The following is a 25,789-nucleotide window of genomic DNA, read 5'->3' as shown; positions in this document are numbered from 1 at the left end:
AACTCTGAATGATGTCTAAGCTGTGCCCTGTATAATTGCAGAGGGGTTTCCTTCTGCCTATCTCCTAACCTCCTTGGCATGAAGCACCATTCTCTAAGCTAACTTTTAAGAATGTATTTCCCTGCTCGCAACATCCTTCGATTCATCTGCCCCATCTCCGTGATGAGTTACTGTTCAGATTTTTCCTGGAAGCCATTCCCATTAATCAATTGGAAGTGTATTTGTATTTCTCTCTATTCTGCCAGTTGAAGCACCCCCCCCCCCCCAACTTACCCTCCCCTTCACCTGTTTTCACCTAGCAACTGCTAGCTTGTACTCCTCCTTAATCTGGCTTCTTTCCACATCCCCCCCTCCTCTCCAGTCCTGATGCATCATCCTCTCCATAGATGTTGTCTGACCTGATGAGTTCCTACGGCAATTTGTGTGGGTAAGCTCCCTGAATTTCATAATTTACCACACAATAAACTATTAAGCAAAATTAGACTGGATGGTATTGGAAGCATTAAATAAGATGCTGGAAGAACTCAGCAGGTCAGGTTGCCCCTCTGGAGAGAGTCTGTTACACAAAAGAGTTATTCCTCATGACATCTACTTACAATTCTCCCTTTCAAAATCTCTTTTCTCCCTACCTTGCTCCTACCGAGACATAATTCCACTGGCTCGAGTTGGTTCCCATTCTTTACATGTGCCAGAAGGTGTTTTTGCTGCAGGGTCTTTGTTCTTTGGATTGCTACCCATCGAAGGATCAATTGTACTGCAAGCTCCCAGTCCCATTTGTGCCTTTCATTGTGGAAGTGGTACAGAGTTTGTTTTATGTCATACAGGGACTAAACATCCCTCAGCTTCCATTTGCTGTCGATTTGAAGCACAAGCTAGATAAATGGTAATGTATAGATTATTGTAACACCCAACCAGCTGGAGAAGGATGAGGTAGACAGGTAGAGTAACAGTTAAATATATCCCAAAGATCATCTGCAGACACTACCCTAATGCTTGCCCATCCTTTCTTTGTAACCAGATTGTGTACTTTACTGCGCTCTTTCCTTATGCAGTACTGTTGGCCTTGCTGGTTAACAATACACAACTCCCAGGGGCTCCGGATGGAATCAATTACTTTGCTAATCCGAAGTGGGAGAAACTTCAGGAAGTCCAGGTAAGCGTTCATGGATATTTTAATGGATTTTGGAATGTCTAATGTTGGTTTATGTTTCAATACTTCCGCAAAAATAAAAAGTAAATTTGTTGGGATGTCCCAAAAATATTTCTTCAACAGTGAACGTTGTTTTTTTTCTGCTTTTAATTGTTTAATGCGAAAAGGAGTGATAACTATAGTTCACTCTATGCCACAAATCATCCCTGTGACAGTAGACACAGGGATGATTTTTTTAAAACTGGAAATCTGAAATAAATTTTAAAATGCTGGAAGCATTGAGGCAGGACATACAAAATTCTGATGTAGGGTCTTCAATCTGAAACATTCATTCTGTCCCTCTTTCCACAAACGCTGCCTGGCTTGCTGAGTAATTCTGGCATTCTCTCTTTTTGCTGCCAGACGTAATGTTTTTAACTTTCAATGGGCGCACTGGTGTTTAACCGGAGGAATCTGCATAAAGCACTAACATTAGTAAGCTTGCTGTGAAGCTGGGACTCTCTTACGTTGTTGTATTTGAATGCAGGAGATCTGGAGAAAAAAAGGAAGAAATACATTTCCTTCTAACAGGTATTTCCATCCTAGGATTGATTAACGATCGAGGCAGCCTATTGCCCTATCAAGTGTTTGAATCAGATCAGTCCATGAAAATAGATTTGACTTTTTATGAGCTTTCATTGATGTGTAACTTCCAAAAACTGCCTCACCCTTCCAGCTTGTGGTCTGATAAGAAAGATCAAAGTCAAAGTCGAGTTAATTGTCATGAACACAGGTACCTATATGCACAGGTGCAAAAAAACCTTACTTACAGCATCAGAAGAAACTGTTACGAACCCCGTGATGGGTCACTTACCAGCAAAGATAGAGAGGTCCGTTGAAGTCTGATGGTACTATTTTTAACAGTATTTATTAGTAAAAATACACAAAAATAATATCAATGCAAACATACAGATAACATACGTCGTCAATACAAAATCTAAAAGTGCGGGAATAATAATAATCAATAAGAAATAAGCTCTATCATTGTCTAGGGGATAATGTATTGTCCGATGGAAATATAAAGTTTACTCAGTTCATGCAGGCTGCAGCCTTTGGGGACCATTGGGTTGCAAAGGTTGGACAGAGAGAGAGATTTGGAGAAAAACTTGCCTGCTTTTCCTTTTATGATTTCGATCCGTCGGAGTCTTGTTGGTGTGGCCGTTCACTTGTGGCCTCTCCTTTAGCTAAACCATTCTTCCGTGGTGAGCCCGCCAACCCAGGCAAGGGAAGGACGCACATGAGCCCCCCACCAGCTGTCGCTATTAATTGCTGTCACGGGATTTCTAGCGTTTCTCCTTGTGCGTCTAAAGAGGTTGTTCCCCAGACCCTCTTTTATCCTTACTCACGGGGTCTCAGATGTCAGTCAGGTTGGGATGATGCAGTCCCTCAACCAGCCCACTCTGGTCGTCCCATGAGGGGCTTCAATAAATAGTACAGTACTCAATACACAATTCCGTCTCCAAGAGACAACGGCCGTTATCAGTGGCTTTGTTTCGCTGAGGCCAGGACACCTTCCAAACCTTGTGGATTCTGCGTGTCTCTCTCTCGTTTCCTGGGTCCCTGACCCGAAGTAATAGCGATCTTGCGATTCTCAAAAAGGTGGGGGCGACTTTGTACCCTTCGGCCCCTCAGAGTTGCGGCACATTCGTAACAAAACACATTTACAAGAAAAGCCTAAGGAAGGCTAAATTATGTGCAATTTTTACAAAAAGAAAAGAATTCAAACATAACAAGAACATAGGCAAGAGAAGAGACTGCTGGGGCCTTGACCATGTCCTCTCTAGCCACAGGTGAGGTCCCAGAGGACTGACAAATAACTAATGTTGTTCCATTAACCAAGAAGGGAACCTGGGATAGTTCTGTGACCGGTGGGTGAGTCTAATGTCAGTGGTAGGGAAGCTACCAGAGAGAATTCTTAGGGACAGGATTTATGAGCATTTGGAAAACTGTGGCCTAATTAGAGAGAGCCTCCATGACTTTTAGCAAAGCAGGTTGTGTCTTACTAACTTGATTGAGTTTTTTTTTGATGAGGTGACAAGGGTAGATCTGTGGATGTCACCTACAAGGTGTTTGACAAGGCCTCTCAATCAGAAAATTAAGATGCATGGGATCCATGGTGAATTCAGAACCGTTCTGCCCATGGAAGACAGAGGGTGGTGGTTGATGGAGGTTTGTGATTAGTGGTGAGCTGCAGGCACCTGTACTGCAACTGTTCGTGCAACTATCCCAATGAAAATGTGAATGGGTGGGTTAGTAAGTTTGCAGATGATAGGAAGACTAATGGAGTTGTGGATAGTGTAGAAGACTGGCAAAGTGTACAGTGTGAAATAGATCATTTGCAGATATGGGTAGAGAAATGGCAGATGAAGTTTAACCTGGCCAGATGTGAAGTGTTACACCTTGGTAGGTCAAATGTAAACAGAGAGTACATTGCTGGAGGACAAGACCACGAACAGCGCTGATGAGCAAAGGGATCTTACGGTCCAACTTCATAACTTCCTGAGAGTGGCTACACAGGTAGGTAGGGCCCTTAAGAAGGCTTATGGCACACTTGTCTTTATTAGTCGAGGCACTGAGTTCAGAAATCAGGACGTTATCTTGCAGCTTTATAAAGCTCTAGTTAGGCCTCATCTGGAGTACTGCATCTGGGTAGCTCCACATCTAGAGGATGCAGAGGAAGTTTACCAGGATGTTGCCTGGATTAGAGGGCATTTGCGATATAGAGAGGTTGGGCAAACTTGGGTTGTTTTCTCTGGAGTAACGGAAGCTGAGGGGAGATCTGATAGAGTTTTATAGGATTTTGAGGGGCATAGATGGAGTAGACAGACAATATCTTCTTCCAAGGGTTGAAATGTCTGGTATCACAGGGCATGCTTTTAAGGTGAGAGGGGGTAATTTCAAAGGAGAAGTGAGGGGCAAGTTTTCTACACAGAGAGTGGTGTGTGCCTGGAATGTGCCTCCTGTGACGGTGGTGGTAGAGGCAGAAACATTAGAGACTTTTAGATGGAAATGCAAGGAAAATGAAAGGATATGGACATTAAGTAGGCAGAAGAAATTGATTAATTAGCTGTTTGATTACTAATTTAATTGGTTCAGCTGTAGGCCAAAAAGCCTATTTCTGTGCTGTATGGTCGATGTTCTAAAAACCTCACTCCAGCGCAGTGGTCATAGTCTATAATTTATTATTTGTTTATGGTTGTGCAGGTTTGTTCAAGAACCTCATGGTTGAAAAGAAATAGCTCCTCTTGAACCTAGTGATGTGGAGCTTCAGGCTTTTGCATCTCCTGCCCGGTAGTAGCTGTGAGGAGACGGCATTGCCCGGATGCTGGGAATATTTGATAACAGATGTTGCCTACTTGAGGCAGTGCCTCATGTAGATACCACATATGGGAAGAAGGGATGTGCCTGTGGTATCTAAGGCTGAGACCACTATTCTCTTATGTTCCTGTGTATTCAGATAGCCTTACCAGACTGTTTTAATTTACTTATTTAGAGATACAGAAGGGAAACAGGCTGTTCAGGCCCAGTGAGCCCATCCTATAACAGCCGTGTAACCAATGAACCTACTAGCCTGTACGTCTTTAGAATGTGGGACCCAAAGGAAATCCATGCAGTGTCAAGGGGAACATACAAACTCTTTAGAAACAGCATCAGAATTGAACCCGAGTCACTGGTGCTGCAACAGCATTATGCAAATGCAACACTACCATCTCGCCCCAAAAAGTCGATAACGTGGATCCTAATGTACTGGTGGGTTATTTAATGAACAGTATAGAAGAAAGTCTGTGGCTAGAGAAATAAAGTCAAGACCGAACCTTAAATGAAGCACCAAGTTTAAAGCAATGAACTCGTAATCCCTAGAGATGAACGTCCCATTATAAAGGGATGAAAGGAATCCTGTTCGCACTGATATTTTCACGTGTAACACTCGCTTCGCCTAGCGGCTTGATCTTGGGGGTGATAAACCCCACCCCCCTGCCCGGCCAAACTTAAGAAATCTCATTTGGTGGATGCTGGGCGATGTCCCCTGTTACAAATCAGTACCCCAAAATAACAAACAGTACACGATATGCAATTAAATGATCAAGCTTTATAACTCTTACTTTGACTATGTGGTTAGTAGAGAAACAAAATATAAAAGAAAAAGGGTACCAATTTTATTAAACAGTCTGTGCACAATCTTTGGAGCTCACTTCCTTCCACCATTTGATCTCCCCCAAGTGTCACCGACCTTTGGGCCCCCGCTCGGAGTCCTCTCCATCTGGAGGCCCACTGAATCTCTCCATTCGCGTCTTCTCTCTTCATCCCCCTCTCGCCCTCTGGCAAAAGCCTGCAAAACCAGCAGCTTCCAGAATCACCAGGCAGGGCAACAGAATCCAGACTGGCTAACATGCATAATTATCTCCAGCCATAATCCAAACATTTCGGCTACAGAGAAACCATTACCTCAGCGGTTAACATTACAAAGAAGCTATTATATTAAACTTAGCAGTGAAACTTTACAAAGAAGCCATTACACACGTTTTAGTATCCAGCAAACCATTTATCAAATGCCTTCAGGATATTCACACTATTAACATCTATAATGCATGAGATAAGGGATGATTGCATTTCCCAGTGTGGACGTTTAAGTCCACCAAAAATCATCAGTTGTATTTATTTACACAACCTGATAATGAATTTCACTTATTTCAACAAACACCACACAGGATAGTGTCACAAATTAATTTTCTCCAAGGGAAAATAGAAAACTGTTTTTTAGCTTAGGTATTTAGAATTCAAACTGTATTTTGTTCAGTTTTGAGTGTCCTGTTTAAATGGGAATGGAATGAAGTTTCATTTTTAGAGTTTAGTGATAGATCCATTTTATAACATTAATAATGGGGCTCTGAGTTTCCTAATGCTGAGAGCAGAATGCTAATTTTAGACCGAGATACATTTTTGCTTTGCAAACATTTGCACTGACTTCTTTTTAATTTATTTAGTATTAAATTATAGTTAGTTAATTAGTTTGGTTATCAGTGATTGATGTGACACATGGCTGTGCTCAAGTTAAAAATCACACTAATATATATGCTCCACTACAGGACATTCCATTTACATTCTTATAGTCTGTATCATTACCTGAAAGACATTTCATCTGGCACAGGAAATACTCACCCACTTAGACATTTGTCTACTATCCCTGAGGATTCCCGTGGATAAACCTGTCAAATATTGAAAAGCCTAGATAGAGTGGATGTGGAGCAGATGCTTCCTATGGTGGGGGAGTCTAAGACCAGAGGCCACAGCCTCAGAATAGAGTGATGTCCCTTCAAAACAGAGATGAGGAGGAATTGCTTTAGCCAGGGAGTGGTGAATCTGTGGGGTCTGTTGCCATGGGCAGTTGTGGAGGCCAAGTATAAGGGAGAGGTTGATAGATTCATGATTGGTCAGGGCATGGAAGGATGCTGGAAAAGGCAGGAGAGTGGGAAATGGATCATCCATGACGAAATGGTGGAGCACACTTGAGGAGCCAGGTAGCCTATATCTTATGGTCTTATCATCTTGGATGGATGATGAATTGAGTGAAGTGACTGAAGTAAGGAACAACATTCAAGAGCCGCTTAGATGAACACATGAACAAGCAGGGAATAGAGGCAAACTTGTGTGGATAAAAATGCTAAAACTATTTTGTTTATGGCCATTGTAATGGAGCCCTGGACTACGTCCATGTAATCACTGAGTCTTTGCACAAGTTCGAACTGATTCCATCTCAATTCACAGAGCTCCTCCTGTTGATTGCACATCAAACCTCTCTGGTTTGTGTTGAATTGGTGCTTTTGTTCTGACCTTGGAGTCTGTGTGATCTCCCCATCTTCCCTTTTATTTTTCCTCTTCAACTTCCGCAAGGATTGTGAAGATGTTTTTGATTTTCAGTCTTTAACTGGAAATTGACGAGAGACAGATTTTGAACCACAGCTGCATGATTTGGAAGCAGAACTGGTGTCTTCATCATGATCCCTCTGTTCAGCACTGGCATCCTGACTGTCGTGCCGGTGTCGCTGGTATGGATGACTATGGAAAGTGGAGTTCTTGTGCTTCTCTTCCATAAGCATTGTCTGGTCATCTTTGGTCTTGTGAGGCCACGATGAAATTTCTTTCCACAAGGTTGAGTCAGTCTTAATATTGGCTGTACTCTCTTATCTACAACCAGTAGTTGTGCCCCTTGTGTGTGAAGTTCAATATACAGCCTCCTTCTATCAGAACATTCTTTTCAGTATAGCCAGTCACTTTTAACTTCACTGGCAAATCTTGCTCTTTACTTTGAGATTCTAGTAAACATACATGGATAACAGATTCACCTGGAGTCAAGCTTGAATGGATTACTGTCTCATTCACAGTCACTGGATCAATCCATGCTGTCTTACCAGCACCAGCAGTCTGTAGAGAATCCACAAAGACTTCCTCCATTTCTTCAGCAACAGTGTGCACCTTTCTCTTGCTAGCCCCGGTTTTGCAGGACTTTGCAAATTGTTTCTTCTTCCCACAATTGTTGTGGGACTTTCCTTAAGCAGGACGCTTCTTTGGAAAATGCCTACCTCCACACTTGCTGCTTGAGCCTATCTCAACATAGAAACATAGAAAACCTACAGCACAATACAGGCCCCTCAGCCCACAAGTTATGCTGAACATGTCCTTACCTTAGAAATTACCTAGAGCTACCCATAGCCCTCTATTTTTCTGAGCTCCATGTACCTATCCAGGAGTCTCTTAGAAGTCTCTTTGGTTTTCCGTTGCTTTATGAAACACTTTGTGCTCTGTCCCTGTTTTTCACAGCATGCACTGTGCAGCTCTTTAGCTTGTGCTTGTGTAGTCTCCACTGCCCTACACATATCAACAGCTTTGTCTAACATTAAATCTTTATCACTGAGCAGGCTTTCTCCAAGTCTATTATCTGGGATTCCACAGACCATTTGACCTTTAGCTGGTGAGTCTCTCAAATCACCAAACTCACAGGACTTACTCAGTGTATGAAGTTCAACTAAGTGTTGGTCAAAGCTGACACTTTGTTTCTGGTCACAGGGGAAGAACTTCTATCTCTTAAACACGATGCCCTTAAGTGGGACAAAATACTCCTCAAATTTTGTCATCAGCATGTCCAATTTAAAGTTTATCTCATCAACTTGAAAGCTGTTGTAGATGTCCAAAGCATCTTCGCCAATTACTTGTAGAAAGATAGATACTTTCCATTTTTCCTCTGCCCCGCCGGGTTTGCTCGCCACTAGTTATATATTGAATAGCCATTTGAAGTGTTTCCAATTATCAGCTAGAATGATGGTAAACTGCATAGGTGCAGGTGGACTTGGAATATCCATAACTGAATATTTCAGGCTTCTTTCACCCAAATCTCTTGGTGAACTTTGAGACAGCGTGCTCTCTTGCTGACAGCTTCTATCCGTCAGAACCTAGCGTCTCTTTCTTAGATGCTCGCAGTATTCAGTAATGCTTCATATTTAGACCTCACGATGACTTCTGTCACCGTGTTATTTTTGTTCTTTAACAAAGACAAATAATTTTATTTACAGATTTACAGAATAGATTCAGCTCGACCACATTTTCCTTGGGAAACTTTAGCCCACCAAGAGTGTGTCTCCCATTCACCAACGTCACTTCCAGTTCCGGGTGAATCACCCACATTGCACACTGGAAACTGAAGTTTTTTTTATTATGTGCATACATAATAATTGAATTTAGTTCAAATTGAATTTCTTACATCCTTCACATACATGAGGAGTGAAAATCTTTATTATGTCTCCAAGTAAATGTGCCACGTGCTATCATAATAATTTATAATAAATAGAACAGTCAATGTAATATAGAGTACACTCAAGTCAACGTGAGTTTATCGGTCTGATGGCCTGGTGGAAGAAGCTGTCCTGGAGCCTGTTGGCCTGGCTTTTATTCTGCGGTACTGTTTCCCAGATGGTGGCAGCTGGAATAGATTGTGGTTGGGATGGTTTGGGTCCCCAACGATCCTACGGGCCCTTTTTACGCACCTGTCCTTGTAACTGTCCTGAATCATGGGAAGTTCACAACTACAGATGTGCTGGGCTGTCCTCACCACTCTTGCAGAGTCCTGCAATTGAGGGAAGTACAGTTCCCATACCAGGCACAGATGCAGCCAGTCAGGTTGCTCTCAACTGTGCCCCTGTAGAAAGTTCTAAGGATTTCTAAGGACTTCCTCAACTGTCTGAAGTGAAAGAGGTGCTGTTGTGCCTTTTTCACCACACAGTAGGTGTGCACAGATCACATGGTGTCCTCGGTGATGTGGATGCCGAGGAACTCGACCTACATATCTTTAGAACGTGAGGGAAAAGCAGAGCCCCTGAAGAAATCGCACCTGCTGATATTGAGAATTCACATGGCTTTTGAGGTCAGGATTGAATGGGGGCTGCTGGAACCGTGTGCTAGCTGCACACTACGCCGTTCCACACCGTGTCGTTTTAGCCTCTTTGTGGATAGGCCTCACTGCACACCAGCGAAACGACGACAGGAATCAACAATTTGCCACGGAGTAATACCCTGCCGCTGTGAATTAGACACACACTGCCCAGTGATCCCACGAATTCTAAGTTGTCGATAAGTTTGCCAGCTTTGAGTTTAGGCAGCCAGTTCTGGCCCAGAGTTTTGTTTTAACCAATCTTAAAGCTCATCTGGCTGTGATTGGGCACAACCGTTTGCTCTCAGGTTTGCTCCTGAGTTGTACATTTTCCCCTGCCATTCAAAGTTGTTTTACTGTGCCGTTAGTACCTTAGCTGTGTTTAAACAACAGGATTTAGAATGCACACGGTGTAAAAGGCAACTCTCATAAAAAATAATCAGCATGAACAATTTCTGACCCACTGTGTTCAACTTAGTGCTTGTGCACTTAAGCTCCTGGTATGGAAAATTATGTATCTACAGCTTCCGCTATCACTTCCATATAGAATTTAAACATTTTACACACTTCTTTACAATGAAGTTTATCTTTTTGGTGATTTATTGTTCATTTAATGAGGCAAAGGGAAGAGTTCTCCTTTATATTTCAAAGATTGAATTTAGTTTCAGAGAAATGCATACAATATACATCCTGAAATGCTTTTCCTTCGCAAAACATCCATGAAAACGGGGAAGTGCCCCGAAGAATGAACGACAGTTAAAAGTGAGAACCCCAAAGTCCTCCCAGTTCCCCCCCCTTACATCAGCAGCATCGAGCAACAATCCCCCCTCCCCCCAGCAAAAAAAAGCGCACCCGCCACCGAGCACAAGCGCGAGCTAAGCGATAGCAAAGACACAGACCTTGCAGTTACCCCAAAGACTATGGCAATTCATTCGGCAACCCACAGGTTCTCCCTCTCTCCCATTTTCACATTGAGCGGGAGACACGACGACAACCTGCTGGTTTACGGTGTTGAAAGTCCGTTTTGTCACTTTTTACAAGCTCTGTGGCCGAAGATGGCAAAGATCTCAGGTCTTCGGGCCTACAGCGAAAGATTTTCCGGCCCCCACGACAACACACGAGTCTCCTGCCGTGTGTCATCTTAATGCCATTTGTTCTGGTGTTCAGGATCTAAGAGTAAAAGACAGCCTGTGGTACTCTAGTTATTGAGTATTGGGTACTGAGTGATAGAGTTAGGATGCCTTTTAAGGTTGATCAAGCATTCATGTCAAGAGCTCAAATAAGTATCAGACTGAAGCCATCATCAGGAGAACTGATGAAGTATCTTGGATCTGAAACATTCACTCTGTTTCTCTTTCAGTGCAATTTTTGTTTTTATTTCAGATTTCCAGCAATGACAGTACTATGATTTTCAATAGAGCTAACCCAGGACTGAAGCTTCAGGGCTGCTCTGAGGAAGGGAAAAGATGAGGAAGAGATTTTTTTTTCATACAACCACGCAGGCATTTTGCAGCTGCAGTTGGTTCAGTGTAACTGATAGTGGTTATTTCGTAAAGCTTCCCGTCAATGCCTCACTCAACAGTGCAGAAACTTTGCCCAATACTCTCTGCACTGCAGCTGCTGCTTTTGCTCTGGTTCCAACTCTAAACCTTTGTTTTCTTCTCAGGTCTGGGTTTACGCTGCAGTCCAAGTCTTCAATTCCCTGGGTATTGGTTTTGGCTCATTGATTTCCATGGCGAGTTACAACAAGTTCAACAACAAAATACTTAAGTACTTTCTCCTTTTTCTTGTTTTGCCTTTATAAACTGTACCAGTCTTCATTTACTGCAGTCAACATAGCCCAGCCAAGGAAGTCCAAGAGACCATAAGACAAAGGAGCAGAAGCTGGCCATTCAGCCCATCAGGACCCATTTTATCATGAGCAGATCCATTCTCCCATTTAGTTCCACTCCCCCGCCTTCTCACCATAACCTTTGATGCCCTGGCTACTCAGATACCTATCAATTTCTGCCTTAAATACACCCAATGACTTGGTCTGCACTGCCGCCTGTGGCAACACATTCCACAGATTCACCACCCTCTGGCTAAAAAAATTTCTTCGCATCTCTGTTCTGAATGAGTACCCTTCAATCCTTAAGACATGTCCTCTCGTACTAGACTCCCCCACCATGGGAAACAACTTTGCCACATCCACTCTGTCCATGCCTTTCAACATTCGAAATGTTTCTATGAGGTCCCCCCTCATTCTTCTAAGCTCCAAGGAGTACAGTCCAAGAACAGTCAAACGTTCCTCATATGTTAACCCTCTCATTCCCGAAATCATTCTAGTGAATCTTCTCTGAACCCTTTCCAATGTCAGCACATCCTTTCTTAAATAAGGAGCCCAAAACTGCACACAGTACTCCATGTGAGGTCTTACCAGTGCCTTATAGAGCCTCAACATCACATCCCTGCTCTTATACTCTATTCCTCTAAAAATGAATGCCAACATTGCATTCATCTTCTTCACCACCGACCTGTGCCAAAGTCCTGTACCAAAATAAAACAGAGTGTACCGGAAGTACTCAGGTAGCTTCTGTGGAGTTGAAGAAAGATGAGGGTAACACAGCAGGTCAAATGCATTTCATCAGATCAACAGCTAGAAACTTCAATGGTTTCTCTTCTCCACAGACGCTGCCTAATGTGCTGACTATTTCTTGCATTTCTGTTCTCAGCCAGGTTTGCATCATCTGCTGTATTTTCCTTCTAAATCCTGTACTGTATCCCTTTTTGATTCCACTTTCAAATGGGTTTTATGGTTGGACTAATAAATGAAGGAGGTATTGCGATTTCCCTCAGGATTCTCACAGCCCTTGACTGCAATGAGGCCCCATGTTTTCAGTACCACAAAAAGTACAAAAGATAAGCAATCTATTCCTCCAGTGCATGTGAATGAAAGCTTATCTCAGTACTACCGAGCCCACAGAAAGCCATTCATGGTTCATACAAAAATCTGTTGCATAAAACTGGGAAACTGGCCCAGAGCAGGATGAAGGGGCAATAACAACAGACGATGCATTAGAATGTAAGAAATTGGACCAGTGACCAGGCAAATGGTTCCTTAAGCTCATTGTGTGATTTAAAGAGACCGAAGTTGATCTTCACTTTCCTGCCCCTCACTATAACTCATACTGCCCAAACATCCATGGCTCTGTCTCTTCTGTTACTCAGTAACTGAACATCAGCAGCTCTCAGGGATAGGGAATCTCAAACTTACACGCGTCTCTGAGTAAAGCAATCCCTTCTCATTTCAGCCCAGGGACTACGGTCTCTGGTTTTAGATTGTCCAGCCAAGCATGGCAACCTCTCTGCAACATACATTATCAATCACTCTGTGATATTTCATACATCTCGTGACTTAACCCGTCCTGGTACATTTAAAGGGTGACTGTTTTAAATACATGATCTGAGTTGTAGCGATGGTTTACAGGGGCTTGTCAACCCGGTGATCATTAAAACAGTCATGCTGTGTTGAACTCCTTGTTTGAGTCAAAAAAATTACACAAGGAAACCTAAACATTACACCACTTGTCCTTAGAGAATGTGAACCCCATTCACTCCATTTCTCCTCTTGGAACAGACTTCATCCTAGGAATCAGACTGGTGAATCCTTCTTCCGTTCTCTGTCTTGCTAAAGTTAAGGTGGCCAATACTGTACAACTGTCAGCACCTCCAGTTGAGCTCAGTCTTATTGTGTGTGTCCCCCCTGGCTGTCAGTCTGTGATTTTGTATTGCCACGTGCTCCTGTCCCCACTCCTGCTCCACTCCGGTCCCTGTATCACTGCGTCTCTCATCTGTTTCTCATTGTTACCTGTATTGCTACTACCTGAGTCTCATTGTGCTCCACCTATCATCTGCCTCTCTGTTTATTGCTCAGTGTATTTCAGTCCTGTGTTTCCACCTGTTTGTGGCTAGACTGTACCAGTGAGTTTTCCTGAGCCTTTCCAGCATTTGTATCTGTGCTCTATCCATCTGAATATTGACTCTGCCCGGTTCCCGATTCTGGTTTTTGGATTTCTCTGGATGTTTTGATCTCTGCCTGAACTTTGCCCCAACTTCATTTGCACCTTGGGATTTGTTACTCAATTGAGTAACAGTACTGGGTCTGTGATTGGATGACTGCTCCAGCAGCCTGACAACATCATATTCCAAATGGGTCCCTCCAAAGCGGTATAGCAGCAATGTTGCGGTGAACATTCTTTGAGCAACAGACGTTCTCTGTTCAATAGACATAGCCTGATTGATGGTCCTCCTCAAGCAACTGGCATTCACTTAGCAAAGAGCATTCTCTGAGCAACGCATGTTCTCTGAGGAATGAACGCTTTCCAAGGATCTCTGAGCAAAGAGCACTTAGTGAGCAATTGGTATTCCCTGAGCAATTGATGTTCTTTTCTCAAAGGATGTGTGAGAAATGGCTGTTCACTGAGCTACTGACACTCTCTGAGCAATACACACATTCTACTCAGCAGACATACCCTGAATAACGGCTGTTTCTCGAGCAAATGACAGTCCCGAAGGGATGGGTTTTCTCTGGGCGATGGAAATTCTCCAGCCAATAGACATACGCAGACGATAAAAATTCCCTATACAGAGCTCCCCCGCACCAAATTAAAATTTAACCCCAGACTTAAAGATAATGAGTTAGAAACATTTCTGTTCATAAATCTCAAATGTTTGATTAATTTGTACACACAGAGCTCACAGCTACAAATTAACACTTGGTAATAGTTTTTCAATTTCCTTGCAGTGACACATTAGCCATCTCACTGACGAACACAGCTACAAGTATACTTTCTGGATTTGTTATCTTCTCTGCTTTTGGATACTTGTCCCAAATGGTTAACGTTCCAATCCATGAAATCGCTGTGGATGGTGAGTGAGCGTATGAGGTGCAACACAAGGTTGTATAAGTTGGTGAGATCTGAACTAGGCTGACGTGTTTTAACCACAGAGGGCATGGGATTTGTTAATTGCACATAGACTATTTCTGTTGCCAATAATTTCAACAAGAACAACTATAAACATCAAGCAGAGTGCATGGATATACAGTATTCAGGCATTTCACGTTGCAGTGTAGAGAGGAAAGTACGGGGCAAAATTCCTCAACGCGTTTAGTGAATGAAGGAGAGTGGAGTTTGAAATCTGCTCTTTATTAATGTGAACTCAGTCAAAACAATGCCACAAATAATCTCTGCTGCTCTGGGTGAGAGACAGAGAAAGGAGAAACTGAGTCAAAGTTCCTGCTGTCGCTCACTGCCCAGCAAGGACTCTAGTTATATGGTTAAAAGAGATAGAACATTTAGAACATAGAACAATACAGCACAGTACAGGCTCTTCGGCCCTCAATGATCCTTAAACCCAGCCTCCCATATAACCCCCCACCTTAAATTCCTCCACATACCTGTCTAGTAGTCTCTTAAATTTCACTAGTGTATCTGCCTCCACCACTGACTCAGGCAGGGCATTCCATGCACCAGCCACTCTCTGAGTAAAAAACCTTCCTCTAATATCCCCCTTGAACTTTCCACCTCTTACCTTAAAGCCACATCCTCTTGTATTGAGCAGTGGTGCCCTGGGGAGGAGGCGCTGGTTGTCCACTCTATCTATTCCTCTTAATATCATGTATACCTCTATCATGTCTCCTCTCATCCTCCTTCACTCCAGAGAGTAAAGCCTCCCTTAATCTCTGATCATAATGCATACTCTCTAAATCAGGCAGCATCCTGGTAAATCTCCTCTGTACCCTTTCCAATGCTTCCACATCCTTCCTGTAGTGAGGCGACCAGAACTGGACACAGTACTCCAAGTGTGGCCTAACCAGAGTTTTATAGAGCTGCATCATCACCCCGCGACTCTTAAACTCTGTCCCTCAACTTATGAAAGCTAACACTCCATAAGCTTTCATAACTACCCTATCTACATGTGAGGCAACTTTCAGGGATCTGTGGACATGTACCCCCAGATCCCTCTGCTTCTCCACACTTCCAAGTCCTAACTTCTGAAGTTGGGTAGGTTACCAGTCCTTGTGTCACTGGAGTCTGGGCTCTTTTAGAAACAAAGAAAACCTACAGCACAATACAGGCCCTTCGGCCCACAAAGCTGTGCTGAACATGTCCCTACCTTAGAACTACCTAGGCTTACCCATAGCCCTCTATTTTTCTAAGCTCCATGTACCTGTCCAGGAGTCTCTTAAGAGACCCTATTGTATCTGTCTCCACCACCGTCACCAGCAGCCCATTCCACGCACACACCACTCTGCGTAAAAAAACTTACCCCTGATATCTCCCCTGTACCTACTTCCAAGCACCTTAAACCTGTGTCCTCTTGTGGCAACCATTTCAGCCCTGGGAAAAAGCCTCTGACTATCCACACGATCAATGCCTCTCATTATTTTGTACACCTCTATCAGGTCACCTCTGATCCTCCGTTGCTCTTTTGGTGCACTAACCGTAGTGCTTGTTACACTATTGTCCAATCTGACGTTAGAAAAGTAAATTCTGGAACTAGGTAAAAATCCACCGGCAGTGGAATTCTGCTCAGCAGTTTGTGAGGCAAAACAGGGTCTGTGTGGCTCCTGGATGCAGCGCTCTCACCTCATGGCCATCAATGTAGAGCTGCAGGAGAGGCCAGCACAGAGGAAGGAAAGGTGTTGAGGGTGGGAGAGGGGGAGAGAGACACTCCAGTCTGAACAGGCCCGATAAACTCCAGTCCTGGGGGTGAACCCACAACACAACGGGCCAGCATCCGAACAAGGCCCCAGCAATCACAACAGGAGGTTCACACTTGATCTCAAAGCTGGCTGCAGTCACCTCCATGATAGTGATCACAGGACACGGTGGCTGGGAGCCACTGTGGGTGGAGCCCTGATATATTATTGGTATTGGTTTACACCAAGATATATAACTCCATAAGATATAGGAGCAGAATTAGGCCATTTGGTCCATTGAGTCTGCTCTGCTGTTCCATCATGGCTGATCCAATTTTCCTCCCAGGCCTGACCTCCTGCCTTCTCCCCGTATCCCCTCATGATCCCAACAGCTCACTGACAGTGTAGACCTTTAGTCACTACCTCAGTCCCAGATCCTGCACAATGTCCTTGCCAGCCACCTACAGGAAAGATCGAATGAGCGCAGGGAAAATTTACAAGGATGTTGCCAGGACATGAGGAACTGAGTTATAGAGAAAGGTTCAGACTATTGCCTGCAGTGCAGGAGAAGAAGGGGAAGATCTTATAGAGGGAAACAAAGTTATGAGGGGTATAGATAGGTGAAAACATGCAGGCTTTTCCCACTGAGGTTGGGTAAAGCTTGAACTAGAGATCATACTATAGGTTTAGGGTGAAATATTTAAGGAGATCCTGAGGGGGAGCTTTTTCACTCAGGGTGTGGCACGAGCTGCCAACAGAAGTGGTAGATGCGGGTTCAACTGTAATGCTTAAGAGAAGTTTGGATAGGTACATGGTTGAGAGAGGTTTGGAGGGCAGTGGTCTGGTGCAAAAGTAGATGGGCCTAGGCAGAAGGCCAGGTTGACATGGACCAAGAGGCCTGTCTCTGTGCTGTAGTACTGTGTGACTTTATGTGTTCTCGTGTGCTTTGTGAGTGAACAGCTAAGGTCGTCTCTTTCCTCCCTGGTGAAGCTCCACTGTCTGCCAGCAGTGGAGGAGACTCATGGTTCTCAGGCAGAAACTCAGGAGTGGTACAGCTGATGCTAGCCTGTGACAAACAGAAGGCAGAAGCATTTGGGGCAAAAAGTGCATGAAGTGGTGCCAATGCAAGCTAATGTGTGGGAAATCAATCTCTGGGAGGCATGCACATAAAAAACAAATGGGCCTAATTTCTAGGCCTCAGTACCTTCCTCACATGTAATCAGTGCGCCGCTCTGACGACTTTTATTATATAGGAAGACTGCAGATCACTAACTTCAGTTGACTCCGAGTGCTCATGCACAAACTGGAGCCTGCGGCCTACCTGTCTCAAACACTCAAACGTGTATCACAAAATGAAAACTAAAAGAGAGATTCCCTCTGTTGTTTGCAGAGCTGTACCCAGCAAGAAATCAACAGCTTCAGAGGAAAAGGAGGGGATAAAATAGTAAAAATGTTGGAATAAGGGACTCCATTTGTCTGAAACGCCATTTTTTACTTGTGTTGAATATTTTATTACTTACTAACACTGTGGTTGGTAATTCTTAAAATGTTTTTTCTTTCCTTCAGGCCCTGGATTAGTGTTTGTGATTTACCCTGAAACTTTCATTACAATGCCTGTCTCTCCATTGTGGGCGATACTGTTCTTTATTATGCTGCTGTTTTTGGGACTTGACAGTCAGGTAAGAGTCACTATTAAACTCCGCATCTTCACTCGGACAGTGTTGACTGCTAAAAGGGAGCACCTGCTACATCCAGTTCAGATTACGTACAAGCTGAAGCTGATGAGCTGCATCATCACCAGTGTTCTGAACCAGTCAAAACTTCTGCTGAAAGCTGAGACTCGGGAGAGTACAGATGCTGGGATCAGGGGCAAAATAAAAAGCGCTCCAGAAACTCAGTGAGACAGACAGCATCCGTAGAGGAAAATGGAGACTGATATTTAACAAGTTAAGAGGCCATGGTATTACAAGATGGACAGAGAATTGAATATTCGGCAGTGAGCAAAGAGGGGGAATAAAGGGAGCCATTTCTGATTGGCTGCCAATGACGAGTGGTGTTCTGTAAGGGTCGATGTTGGGACCGATTTCTTTAGCCAGACAGTGGTGAATGTGTGGAATTCATTGCCCCAAGACAGCTGTGGAGATCAGGTCATTGGGTGTATTTAAGGCTGAGATCGATAGGTGCTTCATTAATCAGGGTTTGAGAGGTTATGGGGGAAGACAAGGGTATGGGGTAGGGAGGGAACTGGATTAGCCATGATGGAACAGACTCAATGGGTTTATTGATCAAATTCTGCTTCAATGTCTTATGATTAATAAACAATAGACAATGGGTGCAGAAGTAGAACATTTGGCCCTTCGAGCCTGCACCGCCATTTTGAGATCATGGCTGATCAACTACTATCAATACCCGGTTCCTGCCTTGTCCCCATATCCCTTGATTCCCCTATCCATAAGATACCTATCTAGCTCCTTCTTGAAAGCATTCAGAGAATTGGCCTCCACTGCCTTCCGAGGCAGTGCATTCCAGACCCCCACAACTCTCTGGGAGAAGTTTTTCCTTAACTCTGTCCTAAATGACCTACCCCTTATTCTCAAACCATGCCCTCTGGTACTGGACTCTCTGGAACATCTGGAACATATTTCCTGCCTCTATCTTGTCCAATCCCTTAATAATCTTATATGTTTCAATCAGATCCCCTCTCAATCTCCTTAATTCCAACGTGTACAAGCCCGGTCTCTCTAACCTCTCTGCATAAGACAGTCCAGACATCCCAGGAATTAACCTCGTGAATCTACACTGCACTTCCTCTACAGCCAGGATGTCCTTCCTTAACCCTGGAGACCAAAACTGTACACAATACTCCAGGTGTGGTCTCACCAGGGCTCTGTACAAATGCAAGAGGAGTTCCTTGCTCTTGTACTCAATTCCCTTTGTAATAAAGGCCAACATTCCATTAGCCTTCTTCACTGCCTGCTGCACTTGCTCATTCACCCTCAGTGACTGATGAACAAGGACTCTGAGATCTCTTTGTATTTTTCCCTTACCTAACTCTACACCGTTCAGATAATAATCTGCCTTCCTGTTCTTACTCCCAAAGTGGATAACCTCACACTTATTCACATTAAACGTCATCTGCCAAGTATCTGCCCACTCACCCAGCCTATCCAAGTCACCCTGAATTCTCCTAACATCCTCATCACATGTCACACTGCCACCCAGCTTAGAATCATCAGCAAATTTGCTGATGTTATTCTCAATGCCTTCATCTAAATCGCTGACGTAAATTGTAAACAGCTGAGGTCCCAATACCGAACCCTGTGGCACCCCACTAGTCACCACCTGCCATTCCAAGAAACACCCATTCACCGCTACCCTTTGCTTTCTATCTGCCAACCAGTTTTCTATCCATGTCAATATCTTCCCCCGATGCCCTGAGCTTTGATTTTACCCACCAATCTCCTATGTGGGACCTTATCAAATGCCTTCTGAAAATCGAGGTACACTACATCCACTGGATCTCCCTTGTCTAACTTCCTGGTTACATCCTCGAAAAACTCCAATAGATTAGTCAAGCATGATTTACCCTTGGTAAATCCATGCTGGCTCGGCCCAATCTTATTACTGCTATCTAGATATGCCACTATTTCATCCTTAATAATGGACTCCAGCATCTTCCCCACCACCGATGTCAGGCTGACAGGTCAATAGTTCTCTGTTTTCTCCCTCCCTCCTTTCTTAAAAAGTGGGATAACATTAGCCATTCTCCAATCCTCAGGAACTGATCCTGAATCTAAGGAACATTGGAAAATGATTACCAATGCATCCGCAATTTCCAGGGCCACCTCCTTTAGTACCCTAGGATGCAGACCATCTGGACCTGGGGATTTGTCAGCCTTCAGTCCCATCAGTCTACTCATCACCATTTCCTTCCTAATGTCAATCTGTTTCATTTCCTCTGTTACCCTATGTCCTTGGCCCATCCATACATCTGGGAGATTGCTTGTGTCTTCCTTAGTGAAAATAGATCTAAAGTCCTCATTAAATTCTTCTGCCATTTCTCTGTTTCCCATAACAATTTCACCCAATTCATTCTTCAAGGGCCCAACATTGTTCTTAACTATCTTCTTCCTCTTCACATACTTAAAAAAGCTTTTGCTATCTTCCTTTATATTCCTGGCTAGCTTGCGTTCATACCTCATTTTTTCTCCCCGTATTGCCTTTTTAGTTAAGTTCTGTTGTTCCTTAAAAATTTCCCAATCATCTGTCCTCCCACTCACCTTAGCTCTGTCATACTTCCTTTTTTTTTAATGCTATGCAATCCCTGACTTCCTTTGTCAACCACTGTGGCCCCATTCCCCCCTTTGAATCCTTCCTTCTCTGGAGGATGAACTGATTTTGCACCTTGTGCATTATTCCCAAGAATACCTGCCATTGCTCTTCCACTATATTTTCTGCTGGGATATCCATCCAGTTAACTTTGGCCAGCTCCTCCCTCATGGCTCCATAGTTTCCCCTGTTCAACTGTAACACTGACATCTCCGAGCTGCCCTTATCCTTCTCAAATTGCAGAAAAAAATTATCATATTATGATCACTACCTTCTAATGGCTCCTTTACTGCAAGATCGCTTATCAAATCCTGTTCATTACTTAATACTAAATCCAGAATAGCTTTGTCCCTGGTCGGCTCTCGTACAAGCTGTTCCAAGAATGCATCCCGTAGGCACTCTACAAACTCCCTATCCTATGGTCCAGCACCAACCTGATTCTCCCAGTTCACCTGCATGTTGAAATCCCCCATAACTACTGCGACATTACCTTTGCCACATGCCAATGTTAACTCCCTATTCAACTTGCACCCAATATCCATGGTACAGTTTGGTGGCCTGTAGACAACACCCATTTGGGTCCTTTTGCCCTTACTGTTCCTCAGTTCTATCCACACAGACTCTACTTCTCCTGACCCTATGTCCCCCCTTGCAAAGGACTGAATCTCATTCCTCACCAACAGGGCCACCCCACCCCCTCTGCCCACATTTCTGTCCCTACAATAGCACGTATACCCTTGTACATTCATTTCCCAGGTCTGATCTCCCTGCAGCCATGTCTCCGTTATCCCAACAACATCATAGTTACCTATTCGCACCTGAGCTTCAAGCTCATCCGCCTTATTTCTGACATTTTGTGCATTCAGATATAGAATTTTTAGCCCATTTCTCCTCTCTCTGTTTGAATCTCTGCCTATCACTGTTTAACCCAGCTCCCCGAACTCCCATCAGGCTATACGCCCCTAGAATTTTGTTGCCCTTCCTAAATTTACTTATTCTTTCAACACATTTAACTTCATGTTCCGTCAGACCATCCCTCTGTACATGTGTCCTCCTTATTACTTGTTCCGCCTCATCTTTCTCTACTACACACTTAATATTCCGGAACCGTGTAGTCCCCACCTGTCCTTTATTCTTCCTCTCACTATCCTCTCTCACATTCTGGATCCCCGCCCCCTGCAAATTTAGTTTAACCCCCCCCCCCCAAGAAGCACTAGCAAACTTCCCTGCAAGAATGTTAGTACCACTCCAGTTCAGGTGTAAACCGTCCCTTCGGAACAGATCCCACCTTTCCTGGCACAAAGCCCAATTATCTACAAACCTGAAGTCCTCCCTCCTGCACCATCCTCTCAGCCACGTATTAATCATTATAATCTTTCTGTTCCTACCCTCACTCGCACGTGGCACAGGTAGCAATCCTGAGATTGTTACCCTGGAGGTCCTGCTCTTCAGCTTCGCACCTAACTCCCTGAACTCCCTATGCAGGACCCCCTCACTCATCCTACCAACGTCATTGGTCCCTCGAGCTTTGGTCGATGTTCCAATAAGGCTGAATGTCACCTGAGGAACTGCATCTAACGTCTGAATAGGTCCTTAAGATCCAGCACTTTCAAACTATCAGCCACTCCAACCTTACTTCACATTTCTGGCAGGGGTTTCTTCTCCTCTGTTATTGCAGATATTATTGGTCTCTGCACATTTACACCTCCCTGCCATACATGTCTCTTTCAGCCACACCATCTCCAGATACACCTGCTGGGACCCCTGTCAGGAGAGAGACCTGCAGGAGCTAATAATAAACTACTGCTCCTCCTGCTGTGACAGCTGTTTACAAATTATTTCACTATGGTAAATAGCATATGAACTTCCCTGATGTCCAGGCCATTGTGCATTCTTCAGCCAAGTGCTGAAATAAATAACTTGGTCATCTACTTCACTATTACTGTCGGACTTTGAATAGCAAAGACATCCCGCATCCCGACATGTTTTCCTATGACTTTCCAAACTTCAAAATTATTTCTTCAGCTGCAGAAGAATTTGTACACTGAATACCTTACTTACAGCTACAAATCCTTTCTCTCTCCTTTCAATTCTAAGTATAAATGTTATTGTTCATAAATAATAATAGGCATCCGTTAGTCTCGTGAGACCATGGATTTGTGCCTTGGAAGGTTTTCCAGGGCACAGGCCTGGGCGGGGTTGTATGGGAGTTGCCCAAGCTGCAAGCCTTCCCCTCTCTACGCCACCGATGTTGTCCAAGGGAAGGGTACTAGGACCCATGCAGCTTGGCACCGGTGTCGTCACAGAGCAATGTGTTGTTAAGTGCCTTGCTCAAGGACACAACACGTTGCCTCAGCTGAGGCTCGAACCAGTGACCTTCAGATCATTAGACCGATGCTTTATCCACTAGGCCACACGCCAACACAGTTCATAAATGGTATCAGGTATATTAGCCCATTTCTTCTGGATCTTGAGTGATGAACTAAGTGCTGGAGGAACTCAGCAGGTCCTGCAGCATCTGTAAGGGGAAAAAGCTTTGCTAGTATTTTGGGTTGAAGCCCTCCATTAGGATTGGAAATTTCCCATCTCCTCCACCTGCTTCTTATTGGATTCCTGTCTGCGGATTTGCCTTATTTAAGAAATCATTCCACAAGTGTCTGCTTGAAAAGAAGTGTTTCTTTTATATTCTCCAGGCAACTCAGATTCAAAAATTAACAGGAATTACCTTAACTAAGAAGGCAAGCCAATCTTGGCTGTGCATCCGAAATGCATTACTTTTTCTATAAATGTGACATAATTATATTTTGAATGTTTCACTCCCACCTCACACTATTTACATTTCAATGGCTCTCCCCTAATCAAGCAACAATCTCAGGATCACGTCAGGCTATAACTAGCTCCAGTATCCTTATTACTCAATGAGTAATGTTTAAAATGACAGCTACTGAAAAAAAAACAGCAAAGAAGGCATACAATTTTAGTAATATTTATGATTCACTTCTACTTTTTGTATTGAATTGAGTTATTGTTGTTCCTTTCTGGGCTCAACCCTGCTGTTTCTTTTTCCAACGCTTAACCCAGCATGTAAGGAACCTGCCGGATTTGAACCTGGGACCTGGGATTTGAACTTAAAGTCCAGTGCTGATACCTCTACACCACCAGCCAACGTGTGTATTGAGTTGTAATAAGGAAGAAAGGGTTAGAGTTATGAGATTTGACTATTGGCTATTGATGGCAGCAGTGGCTGAGTTGGGGAGGGTTGATGGATGGGATGATGGTTGGATGTTGGGGTGGTCACTGACTTGGGGTAATCGACTGAGGGGAAATCAGTGATTGAGAAGGGGGAGCATTGCTGAACTGGGAGAGAGATCAGCGACTGGGAAGTTGCCAGTGACTCAGAACGTGGGGTTTGTGCTAGCAAGGCTTGGCTCCTGAGGGTAGGTCGTGAGGGAGGGAAGGGTTGGAAGAGTCAAGCTAAGGTCATGGGCTTGGTGGGTGATGGGTGAGTCAGAAGCATGGATGAGGAATGAGACAAGCAAAATAAAGAGAGCTGATCTCAGTCAGGTTCTCAATACTAGGCTGATACCCACTTGAAATCAAGCTTGTGAAGAGAGGGTAGAGCTTCTGAAACCTGATTGAAGTAAGAGGGCAGCAGATACATCGCTGAACAACATGGTGTACCGCCTCTCATCCACACTTTAACTGCGCCACACACAAAAAGCTCAGAAGGTCTGGCAGAGTCCATGGAGGGAAAGGGACAGTCGACATGTCCTTTTGAAAGGTTTTGGCCCAAAGCCTCAACTGTTCATTTGCCTTCATAGCTGCTGCCTGATCTTCTGAGTACCTCCAGCATTTAGTGCGCATTGCTCAAGATTCCAGTATCTGTAGAATCTCTGGTTTCTACTTTAAGTGGACAGCGCAGCAGAAGTGAGCCCAACCTAGAACATGAACTTCTTCATGACCAGAAGCTGGGGAAAGAATCAAGCTTCCTAGAATGCACAGAGAAAGACAGTTCTATGTGATCAGACGACTGGGCACGTCTCCTCACTTTGTACTATCGGCAAGTTGGGACTCATTATCTGTTGCAGATGTCTCAGGTTTAACCTGCTGCTCAAGTGGGCAGATCTTCTGGTCTCGGAGGTGGAAGTCCATGGAGAACCCACAGGCTCAGAAACTCAAGCAGCGGGCCATAACACACTGCCAAAGGCTCAAGTCTGTCCTCATCCAAGTCTTTTATAGAGATCGCAAACAGAAGTGATCACATCCCTGCATCCTGTGGCGCTCCAGCAGTAACAGTTATAACAGCCTAATCATAGCCTGCTGCTCTTCATCAATGCTAGTACGTGACTCCTCAACTCCATCAATCCTTTACTTTATGTCAGAAATTTTGTCAAAGACTTTGTGTCAGTGACTGAGCCATAATGTTAACTCTGGTCTGCTAACTATTCCTATCATTTTCTACTTTACTTCAGAAGTCCAAAATATGGGTTTTTTTTTTTTGCTTTATTCTAGGGGTCATTATGAGTCAAATATCAGTATTGGCAGACAGGAAATGAGTTGCAAAAGCCAAGGTCCACAAATTTTCCTTGAAATGTAATTCAAGTTAGCACTTAGCTGCTCTCAGCTATGATCTGGTAAACTGCTCAAGTAGGGAATGAGGAATAAACGCTGACTTGGTTAGCGACAGATTTTAATGCAACAGGTATACCTTCCTCAAGAAACCAAGAACATATTTAAAATACGTTCATGAAGTCGTCTGTTTCTTCTCTTCCTACTCTGCAGTTCGCCATGGTTGAGGTGATGGTGACAAGCCTCATGGACACGCACGACAAATACCTATTAAAATACCTGAAGCGGAAGGAGTTCGTGGTTCTGGCTGTCTGTGCGGTGGCCTTCCTCTTAGGAGTTCCAAATGTGACCCAGGTAAATGCCTTCCATCAGCCACCACTCAATCAATCCACAAATGGGCTTTAATCTCCACAATGTTCGATGAGCTTACTCGGATCCAGCTACCAGGGAAGCCATCTCTCTCATCTTAGCATTTGCTACTTTGAGTGAAACATGTGGGTAGTTTTCTCCTACAACAATATTTTTGTCCTGAGTTCACTCTGAAGTTGATCTCTGGGATAAGGCTCAGAGAGCAACACAACTCAGGACCTCTTTA

At 43.9% G+C, this 25,789-nt stretch overlaps 1 protein-coding gene across 3 annotated transcripts in view; it reads left to right on the top strand.

Annotated features, from left to right (window-relative positions):
• Positions 1 to 25,789, top strand: part of si:ch211-283g2.1 (sodium- and chloride-dependent GABA transporter ine) — a 122,087-nt gene that overhangs the window by 75,070 nt on the left and 21,228 nt on the right. For all 3 annotated transcript variants that reach the window (XR_009512796.1, XM_059973209.1, XM_059973210.1), the window contains exons 5-9: positions 1,019 to 1,153; positions 11,278 to 11,381; positions 14,398 to 14,522; positions 17,863 to 17,975; positions 25,408 to 25,548. Coding sequence is in view for 2 of the 3 variants with exons in the window: in XM_059973209.1 (XP_059829192.1) it covers positions 1,019 to 1,153; positions 11,278 to 11,381; positions 14,398 to 14,522; positions 17,863 to 17,975; positions 25,408 to 25,548 (618 nt within the window). In the remaining variant the exon portion in view is untranslated. The remainder of the gene's footprint in view (positions 1 to 1,018; positions 1,154 to 11,277; positions 11,382 to 14,397; positions 14,523 to 17,862; positions 17,976 to 25,407; positions 25,549 to 25,789) is intronic.

This window comes from Hypanus sabinus, chromosome 6 (assembly GCF_030144855.1).
Source record: "Hypanus sabinus isolate sHypSab1 chromosome 6, sHypSab1.hap1, whole genome shotgun sequence".
Taxonomy (NCBI): domain Eukaryota; kingdom Metazoa; phylum Chordata; class Chondrichthyes; order Myliobatiformes; family Dasyatidae; genus Hypanus; species Hypanus sabinus.
This window is presented reverse-complemented; position numbering and strand designations above follow the sequence as displayed.